The sequence below is a fragment of the Drosophila virilis genome, chromosome 5 (assembly GCF_030788295.1).
Source record: "Drosophila virilis strain 15010-1051.87 chromosome 5, Dvir_AGI_RSII-ME, whole genome shotgun sequence".
NCBI classification, from domain to species: domain Eukaryota; kingdom Metazoa; phylum Arthropoda; class Insecta; order Diptera; family Drosophilidae; genus Drosophila; species Drosophila virilis.
This window is the reverse complement of record NC_091547.1, coordinates 17,646,776-17,674,017: the sequence shown is the minus strand read 5'-3', so window position 1 is coordinate 17,674,017 and position 27,242 is coordinate 17,646,776. Positions and strand designations below refer to the sequence as shown.

At 41.3% G+C, this 27,242-nt stretch overlaps 2 protein-coding genes across 2 annotated transcripts; both read left to right on the top strand.

Moving 5' to 3' along the window:
• Window positions 1–77: 77 nt before the first annotated feature.
• On the top strand, window positions 78–27,242 carry otk (off-track). Its single transcript, XM_002049536.4, has 7 exons — window positions 78–1,400; window positions 7,760–7,894; window positions 7,969–8,127; window positions 22,590–23,491; window positions 24,138–25,564; window positions 25,924–26,260; window positions 26,355–27,242. Exons 1-7 carry the CDS (start codon window positions 1,352–1,354, stop codon window positions 26,445–26,447), a joined length of 3,102 nt encoding a protein of 1,033 aa, XP_002049572.2. The 5' UTR covers window positions 78–1,351; the 3' UTR covers window positions 26,448–27,242.
• LOC26530794 (putative helicase MOV-10) lies at window positions 15,894–18,254 on the top strand. Its single transcript, XM_015174761.3, has 2 exons — window positions 15,894–16,750; window positions 16,812–18,254. The coding sequence occupies exons 1-2, from the start codon at window positions 16,018–16,020 to the stop codon at window positions 18,146–18,148; spliced, it is 2,070 nt and encodes a 689-aa protein (XP_015030247.1). The 5' UTR covers window positions 15,894–16,017; the 3' UTR covers window positions 18,149–18,254.

The window sequence follows — 27,242 nt, the reverse complement described above, 5'->3', positions numbered from 1 at the left end:
GCGCTAAGCTATAAAGAGGCATTCCCAGTATGTGGCAACATTAAAAGCCGGTTCCACAAACAACTCCGACTGCCGCATGTCTTCAGTAATAAACAGACGTCGAACGCACGCGGTTCTCCCGATTTGGTGTACCGTGTATCTGCGACCGTGCCGCTACGTATCTGTATCTGCCAGCTGCTACGGCGACCCCTCGCAGTCGCGCTCGCGCTCGCTCTATAAAAATACACAAAAAAGAGTAGGAAGAAGAAGAAGAAGCAAAGCACCCACCAATAACAAAAATAAAAGCCGGTTCGGTTCGCAGGCACGTCAAGGATGCAATGCATTGAATATTTTGTATCTTTGGGATACAAATTAAGTTGATTTGTTGCGCTCGCCTTGTGTGCGCTTCGTTTACGCTTTAAACGTACGTACGTCTACCACGGTATTACGGTTCGGCTTTAAGCTGCCAGCCCTCTCTCTGCCCGTCGCCTGTCCGCTGCTTGGGTAATTGAACTGCAACCCATTCCACACGGGCAATCTGCGGCCCCGTCTTCGGCATTGCATTTTGTGTATCTAGATACCTTTGTCGGTGCCGGTGTCGCTGCCATTACAATTTGATGACAGCACAGCACAGCACCAGCAGCGAGCAGCAGGCAACGAGTATCTTGGCTGCTTGTCGCTTGTCAATCTAGGCGCTGATAAAAAACGCAACCACGAAACATAAACCAAGCCAGCAGCAGCAACAACAAAACAAGAAAAAAATTAAAAAAGAAAATAAAAAAAAAATAAAAAAGCAAGTGCCGTGAAACGTCTGCGTATCTTTGTTGCTTTTGGTCGCCGTGTTCAGTGATAAATGCATTTCATGCGTTCCAACTATGTAAATACCAATTTAATTTGAGTGTCTATAGTAAATACCAAGCCCCGCCGCACAACCCCACCCGCCCAGCCACCCCACAGATACAAAGCAAAGCGTTAAAAAAGGCAGTCACCAGTTGGACTCGTCGTCGTCGTCGTCGTCGTCCGACTGTGGGCTGGCAACCAAATATTGAATATTTACACATGCGTTGAGTGGAGTGCATTTTCGAGTGGCTGCACTTACGAGTATACCCCACTGTGCTAAAGGGATATACCCAAATACACAGATACATACATCCGTACATACGTGCATCGAGGGAAGTTTCAGTTTGAGTAGTATATCGTCAGTTTGTCAGCACATAATATCCAGAATCAACGTGAGTGTGCCCGTGTCTCTCTCTCTCTGTGTGTGTGTTTGTGTGTGTGTGTGTGTGTCGTGTTATCATACAGTTTGCTAATTGGCTCGCTCCGAGAGACTGCCAGACACTCGACAAAGAATTGACTGAGGATACCCAACATGGATATGAGCATGTTCTTAATGCTCGCTCTGGCGTTTGCTGTGCTGGGTAAGTGGAAAAATAATATATATATGAATAGATATAAATAAATAAAGATTTTAAACTAAATGGTAAAAGAGAGTGTAAGTAGTTGTGGTTGGAGTTGTCCTTCAGACTTCGGCAGTAAACGGCTCGTATTAATACTGAGCAAATATTCATGCTCAATTGAAAAGTAATTGAACTCATGTGCAACAATAAGTTGAGAGCATCGAGTAGCATTCTCCATTTAAGTAATTAGAAATATGTCGACAATCAAATCAACTTGAGAATCAATATGGAATTCTTATAGCCTGCTCTCCAGTAACAACACGATAAGGGAAGTTAATCAAAAATAAGATGAACAAATAAAGTTTGTTTTAATTATGCTCAAAGTGGGATACGAATCTAACATGAATTATATATAATATAGCTTACAGCTACATGGCTAAACGTTAGTTATAAAAGTTATTGCAATATTTTTACCTTTATAAATTTTTACCATAAATGAATTCATCAACTGTTAGGCTTAATTTAAAAGCCATTTCACTAGGCAACAAAATTTAACTCAGATCATTTGAATTTACCTTATGAAACAAAAATAAGTATATATATATATTGTAAAACTGTGCTAGCTCCGGTTAAGCTGGCTGCAATACAAAGCCGGCTACCGTAATAAGTCGTCTCTATTTTCTATTTGCCTGCTTAGGCCAAGTAGGTGCTCATTGTGCGAATTCTGTATACTTCAAAAGGTTTGGCTTCTCAAAGAAACCAACCACATTGAGCTCATATTACGAAACCAAGCCGAGAAGTGAGCCGCCGGCCGAGAGACCACAGCAAGCGGTGCAATTGAATTTTGAAAGCAAACGGCGCGCAAAATGAGTCAATTAACAGGCAGCCGGGCGGACCGGGACCACAGAGGACCACAGAGCGGCCCAAGAGCAGCGGGAGAGGTAGTCGAGAGGAGGTTCAAGGAAAGTGATGAGCGAACTACAAGGATATGCCGACCAAGTTCAAAATAAAGTAGTTAGGCAAATAACAAAGCGCAAGAAAGGCAAACAAAGCCAAGAATACACACACACACACACACTTAGACAGAATGCCAGGACATGCCATGCGGGACAGACATAAAGGATCTCCATTGGCACTTGAAGTGAGACAAGCGACGCCGAAAATTCAGCTAATCAAATGCAGTTGACGCTCTGCGATTACAAGGAGCCGTCGGAGCTGGCAGCGCAGCATAATTATGCAAAACTACACACAGATACACACGCACACATAAACACATACCCATATGCCATATAAATGATTGTGCGTGTGTTTTTGTGTTTGACAGGACACGCTGAAAACTGCTGACTGTTAAGTAGCACAAAGGCAAACAGCCGCAGACAAAAGGCAACCGGAGTCAGAATCAGAACCAGAGCCAGGCAACAGAATCCCAGTCCCAGTCGCAGTCGCCGTCGTCGTCGTTGCCTGTGGCATGGTGCACATTTGAAATCTGTGCAACGCTCAGCGTCCATTATTTGTATGGCAAATAATAAGGCAGTCTCTCTCTCTCTCTCAGTGCGAGTCTTTGTGTGGCACTCATAATTTGTTATTCAAGCATGCAAAATGCGGCATGCAACATGCCATGCCAGCCAACCCACACACACACACATACACACACACACACACAGAGAGACCGAAATGCGGCCTGGCAGCTGACATGAGGCAGCAACTATATGAATATGCAACCCATAATACAACTTGCCCCCTTTTCAGACCAATGGCAAACTTTAAGTTCATGTCGAGCACTCATAATTGCATGAATTAGACGTGTATTGCAAATCTCTAGGGTCCCTCACACTGTGCATTGTTTCGTTGTGTTCAGATTAGATGGTCTGAAGCCTCGTTGAAACTACTTCAAATTATTAAACGAGTTTCTGGAGCTGGCGAGGGGGCAGCGGGCAGTAGGATGACTGAAAAAAGATGCCTTATAAATATATTTTTGGGCTTAGCTTTTGGCTTGGTAAATCTGAGCAGATGTTCCAGGGGAAAAGTTCGTTTGTATGTATATATTTTTTTAAATTATGAAATGAGTCTTGCATGCGTTCATTTTATCTCAAAGTCTAAGAAATAATAAATTATTAATAACCAGCTTTGACTGGGTCTAAGTTTTTATCTTCCATCCGTATTTCGAATGTGGAAAAGTTAAATCTGGTTATATTACCTTGAAATTTACTTGTTAAATGACCATATAATATTCCATTTTCCACTCTAAAGAGTGGATGTTTCGAAACGTGCGAAATGCTTCAGAATAATTTTAATAAAATTGTTCAAATACTGTGTTAATGACCCAGAGACCACATATATAGACGAGGCACATATATGGGCAGATAAAGAAGTCCTTGTACGCAGACACTTATATAGAGAATTGAGCTTCAATTTAAATACTTTTTGGGTTCGAAAATCTTTATTACTATCTGTGTCACACATCTCTCACTTTCTCTGAAAACAGGGTATAAAATGGCGCATCATTGCAATGACAAATTCTATAAAAATAAACTACGCACAAATGGACATCCTTTTATTTTGTTAAATTTTTTGTTGATTTTTGCCTTTTTACTTTTTTATGGTATTCCATTTCAGTTTACTTTGATTCTGTTGTTCATTTTGGCCCTGTTGTAAGCCCTACATCAAACTTTTGACGGGTAATTGTCATGCACATTCATTTCAAGCTTCCATTCACAGTTCCCTCTCTCTCTCTCTCTTTTTCTCTCTCTATCTCTCGCTCTCTCTCGCTCCCTCGCTTGCTCTATCTGTTTGACTCTTTTCATTTGACTGTTTTGCTGTTAAAATGCCTTTCCCATGTTGACTTGCAGTTTTCCAAAGGTTTTCCCAGCGCTGACTGTAAAAATGCCAGAAATTCTTGAGTGACAGTTGAGTTTTTCCCATTTTGTTATTGTTGTTTTCTACTTTGGCCAGCCAAAGCAAATCAAACGCCACCCATCGCGTCTGTGGGGAGTGGGGGCTGTATCTGTCTCTGGCTCTGTGGTGGCACAGCCTCCAATAACAATAACAAGCAGCAGGGACTAGTTCAAGTGCTGACTGTGTTGCGTGTTGCCACTTGAGGCACACGAATCGCTGTTTTGGACTCCTGATTATTACAGCGATATTTTCGCATTCATTGCGCTTAATCGACAAATGTTGCCCCACAATTTGTGGCAGACTCAGCAGTTGGTCGCTGACTGGCTGATTTCAGCATTGGAACTCGGACACTCGAATGTAGCGCAAACAAACGAACTAATTATCATCACACACACTCACTGAAAGATTGACCATCTGATAGACAGATAGGGAGGCAGAGACAGCTGCACGGTACCTTCTTGCGCCACATCAACACAGTTCATACACCCTTCCAGAGAGTTTGTGAATTCTGTCAACAAATGTGTGACGCGTGAGCGGAGTCATCTCTGATTGCATCAACTATTTATATATATTCTTGATCAGTATCAATAGCTGTTTTCACGTTTCTGTCCAAATTAGTCTCTCGGTTTTAAGGCTAACTTCCCAGAACTCCTTAGATCAATCCGTACAAAGACTGGATCGAACATCCCAACATAAAACAGCAATAGGACAAAAATGTTGTTCTTTTATGAAAAACTTATTTGTTTTTTAACAAAAGTTCACCTTACTTAGTATTTATTGCTTTCCCATGTTCCCATATTTGAGCAAAATATCAGAAGTCTATATCAAATAAGAAAAAGAATGAAATGAAATTGATTTCATATAGAAAAAGGCAGCAATTACGAGCCTCACAATTTGTCTCACATAACCAGACAACTCGTATGATATTGTATAAAAACACTTTAAAAGGGTATTCAATTATCGACATGTCCCTTAATTTCTTTTTCAACTCCACGCTGGTCCTCTGGTCCACGCACAACTTTGCGCTTGACTTTTTGCCCACGTCAGCGCAATCAAACCGAATCGAGCTCAGCCGTACCGGGGGCGCATATTTCTTTAATCGACGCCCAGTAACTGACTGCTCCTTCGATGAGTGCTAGGGGAGGGGGAGCGGTTGCTTTAACTGGTTGCAGCAACAAATTAAATCGATTCTGCTTGGCTGGCGGGCTGGCAGGGAGCCTCCCTAGCGCCTGGCTGACAGCCTTTGTGGTTGACTTTGTGGCTCCATCTTTGTGGTGTATCATAACACGTCGCTGGCTATGTGACTGGCATCTGATTTGCCAAAAGCCCAACCAGCAGCAGCAGCACCAGCAACAACAACAACAACAATAGCAGCTGGAAATACAACAACGAGTACAAACGAAATGAGTTTAATGATGTTGCTCGCAGCTTTGGAGCGCTTATTGATTCCGTGTCCTGCCCCGCCTCAAAGTGGAGCTGGAGCTGGAGCTGGTGCTGCCATGTCGAGGTGTTTTCTCAAATTGCTTCAATTAGTGCCCAAATATAATGGTCTTCGTTTTGTAGTTGCTGCTCTTGTTCCCTCCACAAGAAAAGCCACACGGCTCGTACCACAATCAAAAATAATCGCTGCTGAATTGCTTTGCCAAGTTTTCTTTTACTTACTTCGCTCTTTGCTTGCAGGTAAAACAGGTGTGTGTGTGTGTGTGTGTGTGTGTGTGTGTGTGAGTGTGTTTGTAAGTTGCATGCAGATTCTTGCAAGTTGGCGCCTAATAACTATAATATTAATCTTTATGTACAAAAGCGTGAGCTTAATCCGCAAAAATGTAATAAAAGAAATATATGTATACTGAAGTCCTTTGGTGCAAGTGAAGTCCCGGGCTTAAATTCAAAATGTTTCAAGTATCTTGGGCGAAGACCTTAATAGTATTGAATTTTTTGTTTTTCTTACTATGCCATTTAAAATCTTAATTCAATTTGCGCCCAATTACAAAAATGTATTAACAGTAGATTTTCTAAGGATATGCTGAAAGATACATCAAGGAATTCAAGCCTTACTTCCGAATCCCAGCGAATTTTCAGTTCATTTTCAACTCTAGCTGAAAATTGTAAATGTAAATTCCAACTCTCAATATACGTTATCCATATAAAAATTGCCCAGCCTTTGTAGATATGCAAAATATTATTGTAACATATGCACATGTGCACATGCATTTTAATATGCAATAATACCCTGGCTTTGATCATATTTGTTTCATTATTTTTGCACTAAACCAAAAATAAAAATAATATTTGCCATAAATTCCATTTGCGGCCTGCTGATTGCATTAAACAATTCGCTTGCATTTTTTGCTTAACTGTATTTTTTTATGGCCCCGAGTTTTTAATTATGCTGGCTCTGTGCATCAGCATAGAGGCCTCTGTTGTGTTGTGCTTCTCCATTATATATGCCCTACTGCGGGGTATTTGAGTTTTATTACGAACTGTTTTTAATTCTCATTAGATAGATGATTTGGATCTGGTTGGGGGTTCGTTTTATTTTAGGAAAACGTTTGCCTCAATTCTAGAGTTATACAAATCCAATCTGTTTAAATATTCCAGATATCTATTTGAAGGCGACTTTCTGGTTTGGTTTCCTAGTATATCGATACGATAGTTAAATGATTTAAAGATATATATTCAGTCAATCAATAAACTTTATTATAAAAATATAAGTTCAATTGATTTTTTTCTTAAATGTTGTTTACTCAAACACAATTTTGAACTTACCTAATATTAATTAGCGCTATACCTTAATAAACAAATTATACTAGATTCGGGCTTTTTACTAATAAAAATATGTATCGATATGCTCGTCTCTAAGTCCACCATTTTGCTCTCTGTGTAGGGTATTTGGAGTTCGTTTTGTTACATGTTTCATACGTGTTTTTTCAAGCACATATTGTGTGTAATTTTTTGTGTTTTGCCGACACGCAACTGCGCCTGTGTTTATGCTTTGTAATTTTATGTTGTTGTTGCCATTTGGCGCTTAACAAAATTGCATTTAGCTTAAACACTGTAATTTAAGCCGCTTAAGCGCATTTAATTTGCTTAAACCACTGTAATTAAACGCAATTATGGTAAATGCAATTTTTTGTTAATTATATTAAACTGCCCAACCCTTGCTGCTGTCTGAAAAAAAGTTCAAAGTAGATGGCCCTCAGGACTTTTGAATGATGCCAATTGGAAGTTTTGGGTGTGTTAGGGTTTTGCATTGCATAGACTAACAGACAGATGGATAGACAGATATGGATATATAAGCCTCATGGGGTCGCAGATGTCTCCTTCTATACATTATATATTGTACAAGAGTATCGAATATGAAAATTTATATGCCTAAAGGCAAAAAAAAAGGGGACTACGCCGATACTCTAACTGTCGGCTCTTGTGTATAGATATTATTCTTATGCCAGCTCTTCAAACATTAATACATTTTCTGCCTTGAACAGCACCCAGCTTGGCGAGCTCGTCGCGATTCATTCAACCGCCGCAGAGTCAGTCCATCATTGAGAACGATGCCGTTGACTTTGGCTGCGAGGCAACAGGACCCTCCGGCGATTTGCACTACGAGTGGTTGCATAATGGTGAGTACTAGGGACCCGGTGGCATCAAATCAACATTATACTAATGCAGCACTCTACGCTGAATGGCATTGCAGGTCAGCAAATTGTGTATGACAGGCGCGTCGCGCAAATCGGCTCCAATTTGCATATCGAGTCGGTGCAACGCGAGGATGCCGGCGATTATGTGTGCATTGCAGCCAGCGTTAACAGCGGCGCCAGGCAGGCCTCGCCTCCAGCTAAATTGAGCGTGATATGTAAGTACTCAAACGCTATATAACTATGACTATTATGCCATGCCAAAGACCTCTGGCAAAAAGTATGTAAGTACATTTAAAAACCCAAGCGCACGTCTTAGATGTAAATATAAACTGTAAAAAAAAAAAAAAACGTTCTCAAAATGGAAAATATTTTAGTTTTAGTTTTGCTTAAAAAAAGATCGCTACTGAGAGAAAACATATGCATGCCTCATTTTATTGCAATTCATCTGTGTGATGAGTTGTATGGGTTTGAAACTAGGCTGAAAAACGTTCTTGAGCAAAAACCAGGTTTGAGAACCGGGTGAATGGGTTTTTTGGTGGACCGAAACTGACAGTTTGTTGGAGTTACAACATATTAATGAATGGTTTATTTGATAAATGTCAAATTAACAAAATTTCCCCCATCTCTCACATTTTCTCGGCCATCTGACTTCCCTTTCCGGCAAGCGCTTTAGCCTGGCCAAAGCCACAAACTGGAGAAGGTAAAAAAGCATAAAAACGCAACCAAAGCAACAACAAAATAACAACAGCAACAACAAGACTGATGAAAGATAAAAACCAAAAACTTTTGATGTGCATACGTCACGCACAACAACCTTCTGTTGCAGCACAGCACACCTCCTGTTGCCACCCGCACCCCCTGCCTGACCCGGCACAGGAAGTGCAATGCAATGCATGTACCCAGCCAACGTTGCGTGGCCAAAACGACAGACACACAGATCAAGTGTGTGATAGAGAGAGAGAGAGAGAGAGAGAGAGAAGAGATATGGAGTGAAGAAAATCTAAGTGGCAAGTGCAGTTGTGGCAGTTGCAGTTGCAGTTGCAGTTGTTCTTGTTGTGTTGCTGCTGGCCCTCGTCAGCGTCGGCGTCACGTGATTGATGTTCATTTAGTTGCATTGCCTTTAAGCAGAAAAATGCATAAATTTAACAAACAGTTGTTGCCACAACCCCACCCCAGCCCCTGCCACTCCCACTCCACTGTGTGCATGTAAACAAAGCGTGTGTAAGTTTTATGCACAATCTGTGCTGCATGTGCTGCATGTGTTGCAGTTGCCGTTGCAGTTGCTGCTGCTGCTGTCAGCACCGCCGCCTGGTAGCTGATCAAAGGCGCTGCAGCATCATCAAAGACACTGGAATCCCTAACTATTTATAGCGTCTCGCGCAGCACTCAAGTGTTTTAGCTAATTAATTAACTAATTAATTTGTAGTTTTTCGAAGTTGATTTTAATGGCGGCAGCTGGCTGTGCGCAAGTTCCGTTGAAAGGTCGCTAAATAATTCGAAACGGGAGCGAAATCGTTTGGCACTGCCTGAAGAAGCCATGGACATTGCATGGCCAAGGGTGGTTAAGTAGTTGCCAATCCCTGAAATATCTGCAAGCAGACAGAAACTATTGCAATATGCATAGACTCGTTCATCAGCACACACAGACATACAGGGAGCTGTTGCTGGGGTCAGATCTGTGGGTTCTGATTGCCCATCGAGCGCAGTCGCAATCTTTCCGCTAGAAATGAATGTTCAATTAGGCGCAACAAAGGCGAAATTTTGCCTGCAACATTAAACAAATTAAACAAATAATAGAATATTGTATGGGCATATCAATTGATTCAAGTCGAATGCTTTATTTACTTTATCTTTATTTTGCTAATTTAAAACAAAATGAATAAGTTTTGCTATATTTTGTCAGACAGGTTTTAGCGATGAGAAAAATAAGAATTGGTTATAACATTTGTAAAAAAAGAGTTTCCAAAAAATGAAAATAGTTGCAGAGTCTAAATATTTGTACATCCCAACAAATAATTTATGCAATGCACACAGATATTTTGAATACCTCAAATACTCAACTTTCCATCTATTCTATGTGTATATCTGTATCTGTAGAAGTCGCCTTGACTCATTAGTGTATATTGTTTAGGCTATGCAAAGTATTAGATACGTTTACAGTTCCACAGAAATGCTGTTGTTTATGGCGCAGCAAAAACAATGAAATTATAGAGTAACTGAATGCATTCACAATCGAATGGCATATCGTTGAATGAATTCCAACATTTCGCGCAGTGTGTGAACTGATGAATACATGGACTCGACCAGACAAAGGCAAAAAGACCACAGCAGCTGAGTAGAAGCAAGCGGAACAGAAAGAGAGTCAGGCCATGGTTAGACCGGAGTCAGACCAGTGCCAGACAACTGGCTGCCAGTCAGACAGATAGACGACAGACGCACGGACGGACAGAGAATTGAAGAGACAGCCCAAAAGGTTGCAAGCCGTGTAAAGGGGTTGTTGGACTCTCGCTACAAGGATAACCCAAGGACCAACAGCTGAGCTGAGTTATGTGTGTGCCATGGCGACGGAGTTGGATACCCAAACGTTGTTGGCGGGCAGGGAAGCGGTAATCCAAGGCAGCGGGCATGCTGAAATGTACATGGAAATGAAATGCAACATTAACACGAAACATAAACATAAAATGAGAAATGGCCAAACAGCAACAGCAACAACAACAAAAACAATGGCAACCCAACAACCAGGCAAAGTCATAAAAACCAAACAAAATGCAAAGACACAACACAAAAGGGGGCGAATGCGAATCCGAGTAGGCAGCAGCGACGAGGACAAACCAACCCTCAGAGCGGCAAAACCTCCGCCTCACTCTCCCTCCACCCACCACTGCGGTTGTTGTTGTTGTTGTTGTTATTGTATCTGTGCGCTACACAAGTTCAAGTTGACTGCAGTTGGCAAGTTGGGTTCTTTTATTTCGGATAATTTTCATTTGCTGAATGCCGGAAAAACGCATAAAATTTTACGAGCCCAAGCTTGAAAACATTAAAGTGACGCAGACAGAAAACGTAGTCAGCTTTTTGGCGCACGGCTCTGACGTTCTATCGCTCTATCTCTTTCTCTCTATCTTTATCTTTTTACGGCACCCTGTACATAGCTAATGCGCTAAAAGGTATCATGGTTTTTTATATACTCTTTCGTTTATTTGTTTTGTTATGTGAACTTTTTAAGAAAACAAAATTCAGAACTTTAATCAGTTTACGTACTGGTTGAATTGAAATGCCTAAAAGAAGGAGCACATAACAAATAAAGTGAAGTTTTAAGCTAATATAGAGGAGGAATAATCATTTTAAATTAAAACACTGTATACTTACGTATATAGGGCATCCTTAAGTCGACTAACTGCTTCGACGTCCGCCTTGACTTGCATCATTAGCAAAAAGTTTCTGCAATTGCGTTGGATCTGAAAACATTTTCGGTCTCAGGCAAAGTGCGATAATCGAATGTTTAACGTTTTAATTTGAAAACAGTTTGACGATGGGGTAGGACGAAGGGAGGTCAGCTTTAATTAAAGATTCGCCAGCAAAGATAGTACACTGAGCACAGGGCTTAGAGCTAATGGTGCTCGGGTCAGTTGGTCATAAATTTGCCGTGAAAATTGCAAGTCAGAACAATGACAAAATTAATGGGATTAAAAGCTTTAGAATGGAGCTGAAACTCATCTATTGTTTTTATATATGTCATTTAATATGCTCTTCGACCATATAATGCATTTATATAATCTTGAATAAATAATATATATTTTTAATCAAAATATATCGGAAAACTTTCTTCGTTTGTCAAGATATTTTGATAAATCACCTCATTCTCCTTAAATATCTGATATTACGACGCCGATCTCCGCCTGCTGCACTTTTATATCGCTACCAAGTCCGTCTTCGAGAAGACAGCAAAATAATCTCCGATTGGGATCCCTGACCCCTGACCTTGACCAACTGGTGCTTGTACCGAAAGATAGTTATTTAAATTTAAAACTAACGGATCGTCGGACCCTAGCTCTGTTGATCGGCGACGAAAAAAAATCTTGTATATCACAATCATTGGACCGCCATCGGAGGCGGAAGCGCTAATGGGCATTGCGGGCGTTAAGGAAAAAGATTGCCATGTTATACTCTCCGGGGATCACAAGCAGTTGGGCGCGGTCATAAAGAACGATCGAGCGGAATCGCTAGGATTGGGACAATCGCTTATGGAGCGCCTGCTACTTAACAAGCTGTACGAAGTGGACACCAGTGGAAACTATGACCGAACTCTGCAGTCACGGCTGCGACAGAACTACAGATCCCATCCGGAGATCGTGGGGATCTTTAATAAGCTCTATTACAATTGTGAGCTAATTCCAATGGCTTCACTGTCACAGGTTAACCAAGCCGCCAACTGGAGCGTGCTGCCAAATGGGAAGTTCCCTATATTATTCCAGGTCACGCATGGGATAACTGAGCGCGAGGCCCACTCCAACAGCAGCTTAAACCAGCTGGAGGCGCAGGTGCTCTGCTGGTATGTGAGGAGCCTGATCGAAGACGGACTTGGTGGCGATATTAAAGTGCAGCAGGAGGAGATTGGCATCATAACTCCATATTTGGGACAGTGCCGACTTTTAAAACGTATGCTCTGCCAAAGAGGACACCGTAAAGTGGAAGTGGGCAGCGTGGAAAGCTACCAAGGTCGCGAGAAGCTCATTATTATTGTATCGTTAGTTAGTTCTTTTAAGCATCCATACTTTCTATCCAATCCGCGTCGTGTGAACGTATTTCTCTCCCGTGCCAAGTCTCTGATGATACTAATAGGAAATCCAATCAGCCTGACGAAAAATAAAGATTTTAAATTTATCATTGGCCAATGCGAGTTACAAGGAAACCTTTTGAGAAAGGCGAAGACAGTGAAGAGTAAGAGCAAGAAGACAGTAAAGAGCCAATCGAATGAGGACTGCCAATCTAACCTGCCAACAGTCCAGTTACCAGAAGAAGACATCGATCAACAGCAAGATACGCAAGATGAAGCTGGCGAAGTTGTTCTTATAAATCTTCAGAAACAGTTGAATGACCTGGCACAAATTTAGTTAATCATTTTATTTTAAGCTGATTTGAAATAATTTGTCGAAAGGTACAATAAAATTAATATTGTGATCATAATTAGTCATTGTTGGTGTTTGCTAAATAGATTTTTCACTAAACGTAGCACCACAACTGTCTTATTTCCTAGTCAAGCTAAGTATTATTTATATATAGTATAATGTTTGTCATAATTGACTAACTGATTGACTGAAAATGTTACTGTAATAACTGTAGATTTGATGGACGTTTTGTGAAATTCCAACCGATCGTGCTCAATCTCGAGTTTCGTAGATTTCGCAATAACGAACGAAAGGCTTTTTTTCTGCTTCAAGCTTCACACCACGGGGCGGAAAACGTTGATGCTTCAAAACTTGAACCGTGTTGGGAATGGAAATACCTGCTAGCATAGATATATGTCACAATGCAGCCATAGCAGAACAGAGCTTTAATTTAAGTACAACAGAAGCTTACAAATAGATCAAAATAACCTGCTTAAGTGGACTGTTGGCCACTTTGGACAACATTTCTATGGTTTCCTTCTTCAACTCTCATCGAAAGGCATAAAAGTTGACTCGATTTATGATAGCTCTAAAATATTTTCACTTCAGCGCAATGGAGTTAATTGTTTTCCCGCGAAATAATCAATTTTCGATTATCAATTAATTAAATTTTCATAGGAAACAAAAAACATAATAATATAAAAAAAAAAAACAGTCGTAAAATGCAGGCAGTGCAGTGGGTCTTATCTTATCAGAAGCTACTGGATCCCACATGCATTCGACAGTCAGCATACATACAAAGCTTTGGGGCTTGGCAAGACCAAAAAGGGCGCTCTGGTCAGGAGTAGCTGACTAGGGAATACCCTGAACTCGATTCCTCCAACACCAGATGCACTTTGAACTTTTATTTTTCATTTTTAATTCGTAGAGTAGCATATTTAGAAAAACAACTTTAAAAAAAGGTTCGAACTCGCAACCACCTTCTAGCGAGCGAACTGATATTGCCATCGCCTTAACTAAAAGATATGTATTTAAAAAAAAAACAGTATTTCAAATACTGCGCGAACTCTCTGCTGGCTAACCCAAGAAAATATATATTTTATGATACATACATTTGCGCAAATGCATTTTACCCATTTTCACTAAGTTTAGGGTATAAAAAGAAAAACAAACGGCTTTGGGCGTCAGCGATAACGGTGAATTGCTTCCACACCTCGCTTACCAGATGCCGGACAGACGACTGTCAATTTCTCTATGTATATGTATGTATTTTCGTTGCCTGCCTTTCGACGTTTAGTTTCATATTGTTTACCCGAAGGGAGTTTGCTTTACCCATTTTTCATTTTTTATGGTTGCCGGGCCGAGTCCACATTGTTTACATCGCTGTGGTTCATGCTCGCCCATCTTCCAATTTCCAGTTCCGCTGGCATGGTTCAAGAAACTGTTTCTGTTTCGCAGCAGTTGGAACGATTGCCTATATGTTTACCTCTCCACCCGCTCATTCAACGTTGCATGCAACGTTTGACTGATGGCTGGCTGCCTTCCTCTGCAGCTTCTCCTCACACTGTACATTCAGCGCGTTGGATGTAGGTGTTAACAGATGTGCCTATCGGTGCCTACATCAATTTAGTGAGACCTTTTTAATTACTGCCTAGATAATTCTAATACAAATTTCAGTTTTAAGGCTAAGAAAATTTGTAGCTACCACTTTTAAATATTTGGGTACAATAATACATAAGTATATGTATAATCATTTTGTACAATTGCAACTCATTTTAAAATACCCTCATGGAAATGAATTTAATATATGTTATAGACTTTTCCAAAATCAATCAAATCCATTTAAAAACCACACATTTTTCGTCAATTTCCACTCTTTTATTATTGTTAAATGGCTTACGTTTACTTTACTCTTAAAGATAATTTGATTGATAAGGAACTGCAGTCTAACATTATTTATTATTCTTAGAAAAGGTCTGAATGGGCATCCATACACAAACATCGAATACATATGTATATCGCTGAATCATTTGGTTGGCAAAATCTTTAGCTGACTGCAAAAAAATTATTTTGAATGCCACCCAGAAGTGCAGACAAACGAGAGTGGACATTGAAATCAAATAATTTATGAAAATGATAATATAAATATTGTCATTGTCTACTTCTTAACTGATCTGGAATGTATGTATGTATGTACATATGTATGTACTTTGGCAACGAAAAATATACATATATTGCATAAATATAAATACTAAAGTTTGCAGATTAATATATTTCTATTAAATGAAGTAAATAATAATTTAACAAATTCAGTTAGAAGGCGCGATATCTCATCTTTAATGCAATTCATATTGCTTCAAGCCCCATCTATGTATATATATTTATATACATACATATGTATATACATTGTATATTGCTTTGCAACGACTCTCACACTCTCTTGCTCTCTGAGCACGTGAGCGAGTCAGAGATTAGCGGACCCGAGCAAAAGCGACCTTTGTGTTTCAGCTGTCACATCTGCAAGTTATATGGTTAGTGCTAAACAAATACTCTTTAGTACATATAGAGCCATTATAACTTCCAGGTATATAAGTTAAAAAAAAAGCATCATCTTGAAATATTTTACACAATCCACAGACGCAATGGATCTTTTTATGTACGTTCTCAACTGCTTGAAATATTGCATGCATACGATCCAACGAAAACTCTTTATAGGGTATGACGCGTTTCGCTCAAATATCGTTCGCTGCGCGGCGAGAGCGCATTTTGTCTCTCGACAATCTCAACTGACGCATACATACATATATAGATTTGTATGCACGGGTGTGTATGTATGAGTAAAATTTTTGCTTAAGTTGAATTTTGTGATTCCCGTTCAATTACAATTGCGATCGCAAGCTGAGTGGAATAGTGTCTCTGTGCTTAGTCGCGCTGCCAGTTATTAATAATTCTAATTGAATCTGTTTTGTGAACAATTAAATTGACTTAATCGTCAAGAAAATGTACAGGCCACGTTATTACGAACCCAACGAAAGGATGTTGAGCGCTTTGGAGCTTAAATTTTCCGACGAAATTCTTGGAAAAAACGATGCTATATTTGCGTCTTACTTGCAGTCGCGTCAATTAAGCACTGAAAATGCCTGTTCCGTGCTGAATACGCTGATCACCATTGAGGATATATCCAGAATGTTGATATTCGCAGAGCTCATGCAGTTCGATGTGTCGATCAAACCGACTAAAAATGGCAACTGTAGCATTCCGTTGCCTAAAAGGAATAGTCAGTCGATACTGATACCCTATGTAGATGAAGTTTTGCTGCTGAAAAGCGGTACTCTGCCAGCCTCGCTAAAGCGAAGGGAACGAATTGTGGAACTATCGAGAGGCGGGTTGGCTTATATAGTTTCCAAAGCGACAAAAGAATGCGTTGTATTTCAGAGTCGTTATGGCAACATTTCACCAGAAAACTTTAAGGACCAAAAGTTCGATGTGATCTTTCGTTCTCCGCGAATACCGTTTCGTCTAATGTATCGAGCACTAAACCTGTTGTCGACATCTCCAGATACGCTTCGCTATCTGTTTCCACTTTCGAATATCCCGAAAAGTCCAAGTCAGCTGAACAGCTTCCCCTTGCTCAACAATAATATAGCATCAAATCCTGAACAATTGCAAGCAGTACAGCAGATTGTCGCAGGGCCCAATCCGCAGGCACCCTACATTCTGTTCGGGCCCCCAGGTGAGTGACTAAGCACAGGTCCACGGGGTGAAAAGATTAATCAATCAGAAAACAATTTCAGGCACCGGCAAGACCACAACGATTGTGGAAGCCATCCTTCAATTGTACCTTCAGAAGAAAAGTCGTATACTTGTAACAATAGCCTCGAATTCGGCATGCGACACGATTGCCTTGAAGTTAATCGAGTATATTGAAAAAGATAAACGATTCCAGGAACTTACCCACCATAAGTATGTGCTGCTGCGCTTGGTTTCATACACAAGATTTAGGAAGAGCGCTAAATCCATGAATCGGTTGGTGTTGAGGTACTCCAACTACGAGCTGTTTCGGGCAAACAAAAAAAAGACCAGCAAATTCATAAAGCAAATCGAATTAGAAGACTGTGGAATTATTGTGGCCACGCTATGCACAGCTAGCATGCGAGCTGGCCGTAGTCCTACATTTACCCACATTTTCATTGACGAGGCCGCTTCAGCTTCAGAGCCGGAGACAGCTATGGCCATTGCGGGCATTAAAAGCCGCGAATGCCACATTATACTCTCCGGGGATCACAAGCAGTTGGGTCCGCACGTAAAGAGCGAACGCGCTCTGGCTCTAGGATTGGATCATTCGCTTTTTGAGCGTCTAATGAATCACAACATTTATAAAGTGGATGACAGTGGTGCATATGACTGCACATTGCAGTCACGATTGCGACGCAACTTCCGAGCCCATCCCGAGATTGTTGGTATCTACAACAAGCTATATTACAATAATGAGCTATTCGCAATGGCACCACTATCACAGGTTAACCAAGCTGCCAAGTGGAACTTGCTGCCAAATGGAAAGTTTCCCATTTTATTCCAAGCTACACAAGGCGCCATGCAGAGCGAAACTAATTCTACCAGTAGCTTCAATCAACTGGAGGCAATGGTGGTCTGCTGGTATGTAATGAGCTTGCTCAAGGAGGGACTTGGTGACGTAAGGATTGAACAAGGGGACATTGGCGTCGTGACTCCATATTTGGCCCAACGCAATCTTGTGAAGCGTATGCTTCGTTTAAGAGGGCATCCGAATGTTGAAGTTGGCACTGTGGAGAGCTATCAGGGACGTGAAAAACCAATTGTTCTTGCATCGCTGGTGAGCTCCTTTAAGAGCACACGCTTTCTGTCCGATCCACGTCGGATCAACGTGCTCCTCTCCCGTGCTAAGGTGCTGCTGATACTGATCGGTAACCCGATCAGTCTGGAAAAAAATGACGACTTCAAGTTCATCATCGGTCAGTGTAAGGCAAACCACAACTTTTTGGAAAATGTGGAGAAATTTAAGGATGACAGCCTTGAGGGGCTTATAAGCAAGATGAATCTGAAGGATGCTGAAAGTGAAGACAGTTTCAGCTCATCTGAAGAAGATGATTAGCATTTTGTTTGTGTCTTGTAGACTTTTTGATATACATGTACAATCAATGAATTATTTTCCTTTTCATAAACTAATTTAAACAAATAAATGTCTAAATGAAAATTAATGTTCCCAACCCATCTAATGCAATTATATTTTGAGTGTTTTTCTATGGCTAAGATAACATCTAGATGAGGGGATGCAAATAGAAGTTTACTTTTCCATACAAACGTACGTGCATACATACATATACGTGTATACAAACATGGACACTATCTTCATTTGTAGACAACACTAAATGGTGTGCACACTGTCACATGTACTAACCATATACATATACATACATATGCATTCGTCGTAAATATATATGTGTGTATATGGATGTGTACATGTACATGCCTATATTAATGTACACAAGTACATACAAATGTAATACTCATTTGAAATTGAAGACTAACATGTTATGCTCATACATACTTACATATGTGTTAGTATATTTGGCCAATAGAATATTTGGCAAGTAGAAGGCTTTTTGACAATATTAATTCTTCAAAGAAAAACAAGTAAGAGGTTCTAGTCGGGAGCTCCCGCTAGGGGATACCCTGAACCCTCTTCTTCCAACATATAATGCATATATATATATTCTATTTTAGAAGCAACATATTATGTTTCGTGACTCTAGCTCTTATTATTTACCAAAATTGCCTTAAAAAACAGGATATCGATACCGATTTGTATCGATTTCTTGGAAACGGAGTAAGTTATCGATTATCGGAAAAAAACTCGATCTGCGCTGGCACTAGGAGCACCTACATCTAAAACTATAGTTCTTATATGTTCTTATATGTTCTTTGCGTTCATACATACGGACGGACTGACGGACGGACTGACGGACGGACAGACAGACGGACATGGCTAGATCGACTCTCGGCTATTGATCCTGATCAAGAATATATATATGGGGTCGGAGATGCTTTCTTCTGCCTGTTACGCACAGTTGGATTTTGCACAATTAGCCATTTTTAATGGGTTCAGGGTATAAAAAAAGATTATTTAACTATGGGCATTCGTCCATTCCAACAGGAAGGTTAAAAACTGTCTTCCAGAACGTCTTGCAAATCATGCACTGTAAAAAAAATGTAGTAGAATTGCACCTCCATCGGAGTTAGCAACCGCTGGTTACTTTGAAGCAAAAATCTAGGTAATTGGCAAATAACACGCCAGCTCCTTCAGCAAAGTTTAAACAAATTAGTTTACTTGGGAATCGTTGCAATTGTTGCTTTTATGTTAACAACCTCGCCCCCTCGGTTGTCTGCCAGTTGCCCCATTCAACGTTGCATGCAACGTGTGTCTGATGGTCGCCTTCCCCAGCAGTAGCAGCCCTCTCCAACTGCGCGTTGGCTGTAGGTGTTAACAGATGCACCCATCGGGCTGTTGCTGAGACGAATCTTAATTAGCGACTTGGTATTCATTACTCTAGTTTGATTTACAGTTGGAACCTCCTCATATTTCCCAAAGCCTTGCTTGAAACATGAATTTTCTGACAATTGTTATGCTCAAAACATAATTCTAAATTTTAGGCTTAGATCTGAAGGCCAGGACGCTAGCGCCTTTTTTGTGGTAACTAACCATAGTATTATTTATATTATAAATGTATTATAGTTAACCTTAATAATAATAACAATAAAAAATGTTCGGTTTAAAATGTTTTTAAAAATATATTATTACTTTTGTCATGTTTTGTGTATTTGCATATTTGCGTTTTGACTTCTATCTCTTACTTATGACTCCGTCATAATTTTTATAAAGTATACAATTTTATCTATACAAATATTTTTTATGCTCAAGAACAAAATGAACCTGCCCGCTACCTCCGATCCCGCCCAGCCAAATGGTTGATATATGTTTTATGGATATAATGTTTTGCCTATCTGAATGTTTGCCAGTTCCAGCGAGCCCAGCTCCAGGTTTCGGCTGGGTTCTGGGCCTATTTCCGTGTTGCCTGCGGTTTGGAGGGCGCGTTAGAAAATTTACATATGCACATAAATCTTGACTTTGTTTGTCTCAGCAGAGCGGCAGGCAGCGCGAGAAATGCTTCTAAATATTTGTAGATACTTATTTGGTGGCACAGAAAAAACAAACAAGAACAACAACTTGCAGCGACAGCAACAACTCAATAAACATTGCTGTGCCGTCTCGGGTTCCACAGCTCCGTCGAGGAAGTGTCAAAAGTTTGAAATGTATTTGTTTTTGTTTTGTCTGTGTGTGTGTGTGTGTGTGTGTGTGTGTGTGTGTGTGTGTGTGTAGTGGCACGTCGGCTGGCGACAACATACTGACAGATACTTTGGCTTGGCCACGTTGCCCAGCGGCAATAACTTTATGTGTATGTTACAACCAAAAATGGCAGCAAAGTGAACTAATTGGCACTTAGACAGCGCAGCGTTTGGGTCACACATGCAAAATGTATCTAATGGAAAATCAAAGAAGAACCTATGAAAATAAAGTGCACAGCTGTGCTTTTACATTTGAAGATTACCTATTACAGTCCGCATCTGACAGGAGAAAATGAGCATTAGATCGCAGGAAATACAGACATGGCTCAATTGTTCAGAGCATATGCGCCAAATCGTTTGCGTCATAATTTCAGTTTCTATGAAATTTGATTATATGTATCTATAATTTGCTTAGATACGGGCAACAGATACAAAAGTATCTCATAGATACTTTGGCTTGTTCTAAGAGTGCTCGCCTCTTGTTCACATAGAGAGGTACATTTCGTGCATAATGCTTATGCTGCATAAGATAGATAAGAAATACTTTATATATTAAAAAGTATTTTTAAGATACAATATATATTTATGCAACCTTTAACATTCGTTTTGTTAACTAGTTCTATATGCTCAAGCTGCATGCAAATATATAATTTTATTTACTCATAAAATCTCGTAGAGACTTTGCTGTGCGAGCAACTCAATCGGTTGGAAATCTGATATTACAGTTCTATATTTAATTGAAGATTCCAAGCCTGCTAAATGCAACTGGATCTTTTCGCTTTGTGCACATGTTTACTGTAGATATTACACCTAGCATGGGGCTAGATTATTAAATACGTGCCTTAAGCCAAATGCCACGCCCAGTAGCGCGCCCTAAAATATTATTTCAACCTGGAGCCGTGCATGGCACATTCTTTTTTTTATGCGTTTGCCATAAAATGTTTTCTCATGCTGCAATTGTTGCCAAGTACCGTTCGCTCTTCGTTCACATTTCGTACCCCACCAAGCTGTTTGGCCGTCTGGGCCATGCAAAAAAAAATTTCCCCTTTATATACCCTGTAGCTATGCAGCCTGCAGTAGCTTACTTCGTTTCCACCAAAACGATAAGTATCGATCTTAAGTTGACAATATTTGATAATGACACGAAACTAAATATATTTAAAATTAACCATATATGTACATAGTTACTCGAGATTCAAAACATTTTTGGAAATACAGCCTGAGGCCTTGATATATCCACACTTTTGGAAGTCCCATTCAAGTCCACAAAATTTCAAGAATACATTTCGCCTAGTCGCTAGTTACAGGGCAGCGCTTGGTCGGCCATTCCCGTCTAGAGCACCTTCTGCTTATACACATATGCAGAGCTGTGAAGTATTTACATAAATCCAAACTGGAGGGTACGACGAGTCCGACCCTAGCAACTAACTGACAGTTCAATTTATGCTTCCTCTATGCCTCAAATGGGCTACCAGGCTGCGATAAAAGCAACGATTGCCGCATCTTGTTTTGCCCGCTGAGGCTGACTATAAAATGCACTTAATGCAGCGGACAAGAAACAAAAAAAGCGAATTTTACGCTGAACAGCGAACTAAGAAATGCATTAAAGCCGAATGTATCTTGCGGATATATATTAACCATATTTATGAAATGCGATTAAGTTGCGAGGTGCCGTTCATAACAAAGGTCTGAGAGAGGCGTTAAAAATTGATTTTCTAATGAAAACAAGACCAATATGTATTTATTTGAATGTTAAACATAATTCAAGCGATGTTATTGTGTTTTATCTGAACCTATTTCTATCTACTTCCTAAGAGAATACACAAATAAAAATTAAGAGGCATTTTTAAACTTAACTGTCCACTGTAAAATATTTCGATGATAGTGCAAAACTGCACGAAGCAAAAACAACAAAAATAAACTGATATTATTATTTATATGACAAAGAGATTCTGTGTAATTCAATACACATGCAAGGCACATTCGGAAAATAATGCTTGGGGGGCACAGCATATATTTCACTTTCGGATTTGTATCTGGATAGAAAAAATGTTTACTTCATTCTTATCAGCATCAATAATTAATAATAAATATGCCATAAGCTTGTGATCAGCCCTCGCTCTTGAATGCGTTAAATGCATAAATGAAATTTATTGATGTGTCACTTATTGATTATATTCCTTTTGCAGATCTGGACTCAGCCAGCGTGCAGCTGCTGGGCAGCAATCGTAACGAGCTGCTACTCAAGTGCCATGTGGAGGGCGCCTCCGGCGATGAGCCGCTGCAGATTGAATGGTATCGGGACAGCGCTAAGCTGAGCACCTGGCAGAACGTGGAGCTGCAGCAGCATCGACTGCTCATCCGTCAGCCAAGCGGCGCCGACGATGGGCTCTATCGCTGCATTGCCTCTAATGCGGCGGCACGCGTGATGAGCAAGCAGGGCTATGTTTATCGGCATCAGTCGAGTGTGCTTGGTGTGACCAGGTGCCTGCCCAGGCTAAAGAAGAACCAGAAGTTGCCCGAGTCGTGGGGCAAGCAAGTCTTCTTGTGTCGCGGCAAGCGTGGCGGCTCTGGCGGCATGGATCAGGCAATGTCACTGCCCCCGTCGCCCGAAGGTCTGCGCATTGTTCAGGGGCCCAATGCCAAGCTGATTATCAAGGAGGGCGATTCGGCAGCCCTGAGCTGCCTCTATGAACTGCCCGCCGAGCTGCAGAATCAACGCGTTCAGTTGCGCTGGCGCAAGGATGGCAAAATCTTGCGACACGTGGAGCTGGGCGAGACTCTAATACCTGGCCTGGCGCTCGACTATGGCAAGGATACATTGCTGCGCGAGGATGGACGACTGGTGCTGCACAAGCAGAACGGCACGATGAGCTTCAACAGCATAATTGCCAGCGATGCGGGCCAGTACATGTGCCAAATACAGCTGGAGGGGCATGCGGCAGTCAACTCCTCACCTGGCACACTGGAGGTCATTGAACAGCTCAAGTTTATGCCGCAGCCAACCTCAAAGAATCTTGAGCTGGGCTCACTGGGCAAGCTGCACTGCAAGGCGCAGGGCACTCCCACGCCGCAAGTGCAATGGTTGAGGGTGAGTAGTCGATGGTCGATGGTCGGCAAATAAGTGGAAAGGTTTATGTATTCAACATACGAAGTAAAATTAATACCTTTCTACCTTTTTGCTGCTATAACTCTTTTTCGAAATTTCCCCAATATTCATAAATATAAAAAAATGTTTTGCGTTTATTCGTGCTCGAATGAAACAATACTTCTTCGCTTGACTTGACACAAGTCACTTCCACTCCACTGAAATATTCCAGTTTCAATCTTTTCACGCGGCCCTCGGCTGGGCTCACCTGACAAATTGAAAAACGCAACGCGACGCTGTGTAAACGTTTCTATCAACAAACATTTCATATGCAAAACTTCTATTGAGTCTAGCTGGCTAACCAGTTTCCAAGCCCTTTTCCCCCTTTGCTCTTCGCGCATTGTTTGCAGCTGTTGTGCGAGAAGCAACCAATTTTGACAACTGTTTGTCCATTTGCCGGAAAAATTGTCCAGCGAAAAACAAAAAGTACCAAAGCTTTTTCATTTGCGTCTCGTCTAAAACAAACGCACCCCTCGGTCAACGGACCCACCTGCTCATGACAAGGTTTTGCATTTTAGATGAAAACGCGTCGAACTGGGTTTTGAAATTAGTTTGTAATAGTCCATGTACCCTTACTTTATCTGCACAGGATGCGGCGAATGGCTCTCTGCCCGAACACGTGGATGACATCAATGGCACTTTAATATTCAGGAATGTTAGCGCCGAGCATCGCGGCAACTATACGTGCCTGGCCAGCAATAGTCAGGGTCAGATTAATGCCACTGTCTCTATAAATGTGGTGGTCGCGCCCAGGTTTAGTGTGGCGCCTGTGGGACCCATCGAAACGGCCGAGCAAGGCGTGGCTGTTATTCACTGCCAGGCCATTGGAGATCCCAAGCCGACCATACAATGGGACAAGGATTTACAGTATCTGAGCGAAAACAACACGGATCGCCAGCGTTTCAGTTTCCTGGAGAACGGCACACTCGCCATACGCAATGTGCAGGCGGAGGATGAGGGCAAATATGGCTGCACCATTGGCAACAGTGCAGGCCTCAAGCGGGAGGAGGTACGTCTGCTGGTGCGCTCCAGTGGCGATGGCTTCATTACGGAAGAGTCTGCCGGCGATGGTTTCCTTGTGACGCGCGCTGTACTCATCACAATGACCGTTGCGCTGGCCTACATAGTGCTCGTGGTGGGTCTGATGCTGTGGTGCCGTTATCGGCGGCAGGCACGCAAGGCGCGCCTAAATGAGCTCAGCATCAAGGAAGCTGGCGGCGATCAGGCGGAGGCGGGCAAAAGCAATGAGCAGGAGCCCTGCCTGTCTAAGCAGCAACGCAACGGCCACAGCAAGTCCCGTGCAGCCAATGGGGATGCACAGAAATCCGATGATACCGCTTGCAGTCAGCAGTCCAAGGCTTCCAAGAAATCCGCCCACATTTATGAGCAACTGGCACTGCCACGCTCCGGTCTCACTGAATTAATTCAAATTGGACGCGGCGAATTTGGTGATGTGTTTGTGGGCAAGCTGAAGGCGTCTCTGGTGGCAGCCGCTTCGCCAAGCGACAAGGATGCAGACACGGAGAAACAGCATAGCAACAGCGAGAATGGCAGCGGTGCCAGCGGCAGCGGCAGTGGTAGCACCACCTTGAGTACTCTGAATGAGAAGCGACGCTCCAAGACCTCCATGGATGACATTGAGGAAATCAAGGAGGAGGAACAGGAGCCAGCCGAGTCTGCCGCCGATCAACTGGTGCTGGTCAAGGCACTCAACAAGGTTAAGGATGAACAGGCCTGCCAGGAATTCCGTCGTCAGCTGGACTTGCTGCGTGCCATCTCGCACAAGGGTGTCGTTCGTCTGTTTGGCCTATGCCGCGAAAAGGATCCACATTACATGGTGCTGGAGTACACAGACTGGGGTGACCTCAAACAGTTTTTATTGGCCACCGCCGGAAAAGTTAACACGGCCACAGCCACATCCTCACCACCGCCACTAACCACAAGCCAGATGCTAGCTGTAGCTTACCAAATAGCCCGCGGCATGGATGCAATCTATCGCGCTCGCTTCACCCACAGGTAAGATCTTCCAGAAGAAAATAACGTAAATAATTTAGTTACGTTAGGATCTCTAGGCAAGCGTTTAAGCGATTTACTTCCTCTAAAAACAGGTCTACTGCCAGATAAACTAGCTGCTAAATATGATTTGAAAGTAATCAGTTGCAGTGCTGCCACCATGCTAAAGAAAATAGCTTGTGTAGGCCGTTAAATATGTGTACTAACGTTACCAGACTGTCGACAAGATGTGGTCAATTTATCAACTTGAATTTAACTTCTTGTCGACTAATGGGAACTTAAGGTCTAATATATCAATCGTTAAAATATTCATAATCGGTTAATTAATAGCTTCTATTTTGTCATTGTGAATCCTCCAACAGAGACCTGGCCACTCGCAACTGCGTCATCTCCAGTGAATTTATTGTTAAAGTCGCCTATCCGGCCCTGTGCAAGGACAAGTACAGTCGCGAATATCACAAACATCGCAACACGCTGCTGCCGGTGCGCTGGCTGGCACCGGAGTGCATACAGGAGGATGAGTATACCACCAAGAGCGACATTTTTGCCTTTGGCGTGGTTGTGTGGGAGCTTTTCAATCAGGCCACAAGGCTGCCGCACGAGGATCTAACCAACGAGCAGGTGGTACAACGTGCACTGGCCAATACACTGGAATGGACCGTGGCCGAGGGTACGCCAGACTGCCTCAAGGAGATATTGGTACGTATAAAGGAAGCGGGCGCATTTCTCAACTATTGACAGCTAATTAATTTGTTGTCCTATCTACTAATTGCTTCTTCTGCATGCCCCACAGCTCTCCTGCTGGTTGGCCAATCCCAAGGAACGCCCATCTTTCAGTCAGTTGGGTGCTGCGCTTAGCAAGGCCATGCAAAGTGCTGAGAAATAGGCGCACCAGCGTTGCCAGACCGATGACTGACTTAGTGTTGGTAAACGTTGAAGCAAGAAACAGTTTGCTAACTACGCCAAATATAATTTGTAGTATTCTCTTAGTACATACATGCATACATACATAAAAATCGGCTTAAGTTAAGTTTGATACATTTTCGAGGTTACGTCTTGCATTGAACTGAGTTATTTTCAAATGCCAGACGCATGTTCAACATGCATATTTATAATCCCAACTTAAGATTAATGTATTTTAAATGTATAGACCATAAGCATTGATATCTTCTCTAAAGTATTTACATACATACGTGGTGCTGCATAGAATATGCAGCTAAAATGTAAATAAAAACTGCCACAAACATTTGCATTTAAACCAGTTGAAGCATTTATAGCCGTAGTCTTGGCAATTTGAAGTATTCCAAGAAATATTTTAAAACTAACCCAATGAATATAGGATTATGCTAGGCTTAAGTTGATTTTATTACCTAACAATTGTAAGCAATACGCAAAATATATATAAAATATTTGTGAAAGTTACAGAAAATACACAAAAATTTAATCACAGCGTGTATTTTCAATTTGAAATTAACAATTAAGCCAAACTTCAATTTAACGTGAAAACTTTTAAACATATATCATATACATCATTTTTCTATACAAACATGCATATTACATCAAATACTTTAAACTTAGGCATAAGCATGTAAGCCGTAAAAAATTTATAACTAGCATTTTAAGCTTTGATGCATGTTTACAAAACATTTAAATGAAATAATAAACACAAATAAATAAAATA